General features: G+C 44.0%; 1 protein-coding gene across 2 annotated transcripts in view; it reads left to right on the forward strand.

Moving 5' to 3' along the window:
• Positions 1-4,202, forward strand: part of MOCS1 (molybdenum cofactor synthesis 1) — a 28,621-nt gene extending 24,419 nt beyond the window's left edge. The window contains exon 11 of one of the 2 annotated variants that reach the window (XM_014950987.1): positions 3,181-3,322. Coding sequence is in view for 1 of the 2 variants with exons in the window: in XM_014950986.1 (XP_014806472.1) it covers positions 3,181-4,052 (872 nt within the window). In the remaining variant the exon portion in view is untranslated. Of the gene's footprint in view, positions 1-3,180 lie in introns of both variants that reach the window. The other variant, XM_014950986.1, reaches the window with a different exon arrangement.
• Positions 4,203-7,537: the final 3,335 nt, after the last annotated feature.

Genomic DNA, 7,537 nt, shown 5'->3' on the forward strand with positions numbered 1-7,537 from the left:
TTTTGAGAATTTATTCCTATGCTTACCTAAGAAATTAAGGGGTGGGGAAGTTTTGATCTTTGTTTTTGTTTGCAGTGGTTTAATTCAGGGTTTTGGTGGGTTTTGCTTTGTTTTTTGAGTTTGTGTTTTGGTGGTGGTCTCTTTTTTTTTTTTTTTTTTTTTTTTTTAAACCAAGACCCTAGTGCTTGTACTTCTCTTGCCTTTATTAGGAAATACGCTCTACAGAGATCTTTTAAAATAGGTTTTCACTGGGAAGTTTTTTTAACTTGATGCCCCCTTTTAAAGGACCATCATTTTCCATGTTGAGTTGTAAAGTGAATGGATTCAGTGGTGCAAGATTGTCTCCCTCAGTTTAGTTTGCTTTAGCTCTTTTGTGTTTGGCAACTGCTGCATTGTGGTCCAGGAAGAAAGAACACACTTTGTTTAAAGTGTGTATTGACTTGCTGCATGCGAAAAAATTTTCTGGGTTTTTTTTTTTTTTTAAATGAAAAGTACTATATTAAACTCTTGACAGCTCACTGGGACCTACATAATTTTTCAAGATGCTGCTGAAAGAATCCCTACACTCCAGAGTTAGCATTCATAGCAATGTTTGGATGTCTACAGACCAGATCCATCCAATTTCCTTTTGAAAAGTGCATTAACATTGTCTGACAGAGCGAAAGAGGCAGCCTGTCCAGGTCTTCCCCAGCTGTTCCCTGTCCCTTTGAGACTAACTGCTGGCAGTCACCGTACCAGTAGAGAGACTGGAGATGAGTGGAGAGTATCCCACTGTGACACATGGGGAATCATTAGGAGATTTCCTAATTGTGTTTTGAATTACTTACAAACTTCAAATAATGCTGGCGTGCAAGCAGTCATTGGGGGGTGGGGGGAGGGGTATGGAATTAATTTAATGTAACTTAATGAATGCTGTGGAAATCATTAATTGGCTTTCCTAGTCCCAGTAAGACAAACCTGGCTTCTTCCCTGTACTGCTGTTGTCTGATCCTTTGCTATGTGGTTTGTATCTTATTTCCCTTAATCAAAATATTCCTTTTGGCAGGTTGTTCTCCTCACAGGTTCACTTCAGTTACGGGAGTTTCCTCCTTAATCTAAGCATCTCCTGCCTTCTTCCCCCACAGCCCCTGAGATTGTGCTAGTTGGAAGCTAATAGAATTAAACTTCAGGTGCAGTAATAGAATATAAGGAGATGCGGTTTGTTAGATGTTTTTAGTTATGTTATATAAAGTACTGTAGAAAACCATTATCTATTTTTTGTAGACAGATGAGCAATTTGGGTGAAGATAGAGATGACTAGGTACAACCTGAAGAAAATGTAGGCTGTTAGGAAAAGCAAAGATGCTTTGCATGCATTATTGTTGCTGTCTTTTTACTTACCACTGTACTTGAGCAAACAGGACTTCTCTTCTGTGGTCCCACCCATGTGTGTTTACCCTGTGGAAGTAAGCACTTGTCTGCCTTTGCAGTCCAGCTTCTTCTGAAGACAAGATAACTTGCCAGGGGTTTAGCTTTAAAGCTAATCAAGGAATACAGAAGAATGGAGTACTTTGTGTTTCTGGATTCTAAAAGCAATATTCAGGTTAGGCCCCACTGTATAAAGAGAGAGGGAAAGAAAGGCAGAATAAGCACAATTTTATGTGCACTTCTAAAGGAAAGCAGTGTTGCACTCAAAACATTTATGTCCATTTAATCCTATTCCTCTGAAGGTAAACACATTACCAGTAAACTTGCAGGAATCTTAGTTTTAGCAGATATACCATCAGCTGTAGATTAAAAAGGGCCTTTGACTGAATTTAGATTATTGCAGTGTTTTTTAAAAAGAATAATCATGAAATCTGTGGTTGACTTAAGCTTTAGTAATGGGCACTTTCACATCAATGTTTGTAGGGTACTTTGGATGAAAAAGGTGCTAAGAGCATCAGTCTTGTTATAGCACAGGCTGGGGCTAACAAGAGATCACTTTGTTTCAGAAAAAAACAGAACAACACCAATGGGTTGTCCACACCGTATCTGTTATTGCCATGTGGACAGTCCAAGGTGATACCTGTGGGTCAGGGCAGCAGAAGTAGCTTAGCAAGGTGCAGAGGGGCCAGGAAGCTGCTTTGATTCACCTATGGACAGTCTGAAAACTCATGAGTAAGGGATAAATACTAGAGCTACCAAAGGAGGGTTTAGAGCAAAACCTAATTCCAAGTTTCTCAGAGCAAAGAGAGAAGGAGCTCCAGAAAAAGAGAAACCTGTTTATCAATGGGGCTATTAAACTAGGGCTTAGCCACTTACCTCTGTGCTGCTTTCTCTTTACTTACAAAACAAATCACTTCTTTTATGTGAAAGAGACTCCTTGAGTCTTGGCACTTGGCATATAGCCCAGTGCAGATGCCAAAACCAAGGGATTAAATGGTGAAAAGGGGCAGGAGGGTTTACTACTGCTCTGCCAGCTGGGAGCTCTGCCAGCTCAACTTGGAACATACTTCTGAGTAGATCCAATATCGATCTGTCAGTGAGGGGAGCGTGGTTTTTCCAGTGCTTAAACTTCAGCTGTCATTAAGGCGGTAAGAGCTGGCAGTAATAAGAGAGGTTCCCATCACAGAGCCACCCTCTGAGCTTGCAGACAGTGCCGTGGCAGATGCAGTGCTCCAGGTCCCTGCTGTCCTCAAGTGCTGGCATGACCCTTCCCTGCAGAAGGAGGTAAAAGCAGGAAGTGCAGCCACCTGTGCTGGCAGGAATGTGTGTGGAAAGGCAGAGGTGAGAATCTCAGTGCAAGAATTTCCTATTAACCCTGCCAGGCTTTCAAAAGAAGATCGGTGCTGGGACCATCTCAAATGGATGCTGAAGTGTTATGACTTGCTTTTCTTCAGAACTGATGTGCCTATAAGCTTTCTTGGCTGTTGCTTCTCAATAAGTATTGATACTTTTTGAAAGCAAGTTGTTTCTTCTTGTCAGGGACCTTGAAATAAACATTTTGAGGCTTGGGGTTTGTAATAAAAAACCAGCAAATGTAGGGAACTGACGAGAGAGAAGATAAAGAGCAGATAAAAGTGGATTTTTGCAGGCTTATTGAGGTTTTTGCAATACAGAGTCCTGACCAGTGCTCTGACAGGTCTCAGCTACTGCAGACTTAGCTTAGCTTTCCAGCTAGTAAGATGTATTCTCATGTTACTTTTCTTTTTTCCCCAGAGTGTGCATTGACGTCATTCCCACTGTGCCAAGATGCCCTACAGAATCCCCCAAATTCAAAACAGTGGGGCCACACATTTAGCCATCGGCTAACTTTGAGAGCAAGTTTACCCAAAAAAATGGGAAAAGCATTAATGAAAAATAAGCTTAAAGGACAACTTTTCCTGCCAGGATCTCACCCAGAGCAACAGTGGCATATAACGACAGGAATTCTACAAACCCAGCTCAGAGGCTGCTGTGTCTTCCAGAAGGACCCAAGCTCCACGTTTGACACAAAGTGCCTTGAGGCTTCTCCTGTTGGCCAAGTTTCTGTGGACTGTCAGTCCAAAGAGGCAAGTCCAGGATCTGAATTCTTTACCAGGGATTCAGGATCTTCCACCAAGGTACCTCGTGCCTCTGACAACTTGACTCACACTGATGAGGAAGGACGGGCCACGATGGTTGATGTTGGAGGGAAGCCAGATTCAAGAAGAAGTGCTGTTGCTGGTGCTGTGGTCCGCTTGGGTGAGAAGGCATTTGGGATGGTGAGGCAGAACCAGGTGAAGAAAGGGGATGTGCTGGCAGTAGCCCAGATAGCAGGAATTCAGGGCGCCAAGCTGACCAGCCAGTTGATCCCTTTGTGTCACAACATCCCTCTCAACCATGTTGAGGTGTCTCTGAGCCTGGATGAGGCCAGATACGCAGTGGTGATTCGCAGCTCCTGTCAGACCTGGGGGAGGACAGGCGTGGAGATGGAGGCTCTGACAGCTGCCAGCCTGGCTGCCCTGACTGTGTATGACATGTGCAAGGCAGTTACTCATGACATTGTGATCGAAGAGGTGAAGCTGCTCAGTAAGACAGGTGGGCAGAGGGGAGACTTCTCAAGGGTCTAAATCATATCCAGACACCACCAGCTCTCCAGGTGACCACTGCTCATGTTCAGCCTCTACTTTTGTTCAGTTGTTAGGCTTGGAGACCTCAGCAGGTGTCCCACACAACTCCAGTTTTGCCTTACTCTGTCAGCTTACTGCTTGGTGATCTGTGGAGCCACTCATCCCTCTTGATAACCGGGTAGTTTTTTAGAGGACAGACTTCACTACTCTGCCAATACCTTCATTTCAGTATCCTCAGCTTGAGCAAAGGTTCTTAGTTATACCACAGAGGTCGTTTGGTTTTTTTTTTTCCCCTTCTTGCTGTGAAATATTCAGAGCTGCTGTCATCACACCAGGCAACTCTGAGCTCTGGAAATTAAGCGAGTGCTGAAAGTGCTATTATTTGGCAACTTATTTTTAACTCAAGGATTAAGATTTCAGAATTGTGTCTGTCCGCCTACCCCTCTGACCCCCTTAGTTGAATTTAGAAGGTGACAGTGACAAGAACATAGCTCGGAACCTTACCTTAGCAGAGACTGTAACTGTGGAACAGCCAAGGTCAGGGGGGCAGCTCCCAGCCCTTTGCATTGCTACTGCCGCCCGCGAGTGGGATATACCCCCATTATCTGTTTCAAAAGGAAAAAAAAGGTGGCAACTCTGCCTTGAGCACTCTGCAAAACACCGTGTATAAACAGAGGATTTCTAGGTTTGGAATAATTATTTCACTGATCTGAAAGATACGTTTTACAATGTTTGAAGCATGTTCCAGCACTTTGACCTTAGCGCTGAAATACATTGAGGCCCTGTGTCTGCATGCTTAAGGGCCTAATGGTGCCATGCTCAGAGGTAGGCTCTGTCAGCTCTTCCTGACATTAGAAATAGATACCACACCAAGCCCTATTTTTTAAATCCTATAGTGCAGCTCCTAGTAACCAGCAACCTGCATAGCCCCGACAGATAAACTTTTAAGACTATAGTAGCCCCTTGGAAGAATAAGGTAGTTGCTGTTGCCTTGGCCAGGGTGTTTCCTGCATGTTTCTCTAATTTGCTTTCATTAAGGTTTCTGGCCTCAGAGCACTTAAGTGTTCCCATAAATGTACCAGTGGCCACTGTCATGTAGCATTAAATAGCCTTGATAATTGACTAGTATAGATAAGAAATAACTTGACATTGTTGTTAATACCAATGGCTCCTTCTGAAATGTTAATTTAAATGCTGCTCTAGAGTGTTTTCAACTTTGGTTTACTTGTTTTCTAGTGCTTATGGCTAATGTGACGTTTCATATGATTCAAGGTGCTCCCTCTCCATACACATAGAGTTGAAGATAGCTCTAATAACATCAAAGAGGCTACTGAAAAAGCGTCTTAAACTTTGCAAGTAGCTGCTTCTCATGAAATAAGGTTAAATTACTGTGTGCGTCAGTAAAGCACACACCACACTGCCACACACATCCTGATCACTTAAAGCAAGCACAGGTCTAAGATGAGGAGGCAAGTGGTTTTACTACAAATCCTTTACAAATCTCATACACTAGCTACCACAAAGGGCACTTTTTCCACTACAGATTAATTTGATTCTTTATTCGTTGTCACTGGAAGATAATGCACCTGCAGTGACACACAGAGCAGCTACAGCTGAAAGGAGGAGGAGGAGTCTGGAGAGGTTGGTGCCTGAACTCCATAAACATTTGTACACCTGCAGTCAGTGTTACAGTCCTGATTCCTGCGATCTGTCTGTGAGTTAATAGCAGGGGCAGCCCTGCTTCCTCCCAGGAGTGGATGTGGCACTGCCCTACTGAGCACCAGTCCCAGCCCTGCAAACGTGAGAGACCATGGTCAGCTGTGGAGCTGCTGTGCCTACAGCCCAAACTCATCATGGAAACAAATTGCCAGGAAAAGGAAGCACGTCTGTAACCTCTTCACTGATTTACACAAGCACTTAATTCCCCTCCACCACGCACAATACACCCTGCCCTCCCTGCCTTCACCCAGTCCCTAGAGAGTTTTAAAAACTAAAAGGAACGTAGACATACTCAATAGTAATAAAATGGTGGTTTGGGGCATATGATTCTTTGGCTTCTGAGAAGTTTGCTGTCGTGCTGTAAAGCTCACACCAAGGACCCGAGACCGTACAAGGGCCTACAGAGCACACACACGACTGCCACGCACATCCTTCTTACGCACATCTCACTACTTACTTGCGTTGAGAGTGGCTGGAAGCTTTGGGCAAATAGACCTTGGTGCCATTTTATGCTCATGTTACATTATCAAGTCTTGAAACTATGCACATTTATAGATAATGAACCAAGCATGAGTCAACAGAACTTTTTGTGATAGAAATGAGCTGACAGCACTGTATGTTTCAGTGGTGCTGGGTGGGCAATGAAACTGACTACTTTTTGGAGGCTTGCTTTTTTGTCCACTGCATTTTTAATAAACACTAGTTGTAATGGCGTATGGTTTGTGTTACTTTGTATACCCTTTTTATTCATTCAAAGGAACATCTATGTTTTAATCCACGAGTTTCTATGAATAGTTAACTCAGGACAAGCAACAAGATAGCCTTTATAAGTTGCAATGATTAGTCAAGCAATTAGCAAGGGATTACTCACAATAATAGATTCCTTACTAATAACTTACAGTAATAAGTTATTTCTTTTTTTCTGTTGAGTGAAACTCATGTCTATCTGGCTGTTCTTAAATTGAGTAATCCCATAGGTTTAGCATCATAATTTATCATCTCGTCATTATCCCAGCTACTCCCACGTGCCTGTTCAGAGTCAGTGGATGTGCCTAAGAGCACTGCTTCGTGTTGCAGAATAACATGAAGAACTGGTGCCTCCAGAGCTCTCCCAGGGGAGTGCCTGCAGAGAAGCCCATCCCTCCCGAGTCATGAATGAGTCTAAGGGAAATTCCCCTCCTGATCCACCTGAGCTTCCAGGAAAGCTCTCACCTCTTCAACTCTGAGAAAGCCTGTTCCTACGTGAGGAAGTAAGTTCAGTCAATAGAGCTGTTCACTGTAACCGGGCAGAGACTGCAGCCCCACAAGAAGCCAAGAGCCACAGGGCAGGCCCTGAAAGAGGGCAGAGACCTGGGCTGAACTACTGGAGGGGCTTGCTCTCTCTCCAGGTACAGCCTCTGAGTGCTGTTGATCCTGGGACGATAGCACAAAGATTCACATCCTTTTTCTAAGAGCTGTTTCATAATTTGGAACCAGGTGTTTGAAGACTTAACCAAAAGAAACAGCGTGAAGCAATGAGCCAGCCACCTCCTTCTGAAGGGTGCCAGGGGTGCACAAGTCACATCACCACTAACACTGTGTCCCAAACACAACAGGAACACAAAGCAAATACTGCAGGACCATGGCAGCCCTCGCAAGGCACGGGCAGCACAGCTTCTGCCTGCTGGAAACTCTTGCTTGTCCCAGCTACAGTTCCATTTGTGTGTTACTGTCTGCTCACTGCTAATCCAGCCTGGGTCTTTTGTGGCAGCTTGGCCTGCTTTTCC

Source organism: Calidris pugnax, unplaced genomic scaffold (assembly GCF_001431845.1).
Source record: "Calidris pugnax isolate Ruff unplaced genomic scaffold, ASM143184v1 scaffold24, whole genome shotgun sequence".
Classification (NCBI taxonomy): domain Eukaryota; kingdom Metazoa; phylum Chordata; class Aves; order Charadriiformes; family Scolopacidae; genus Calidris; species Calidris pugnax.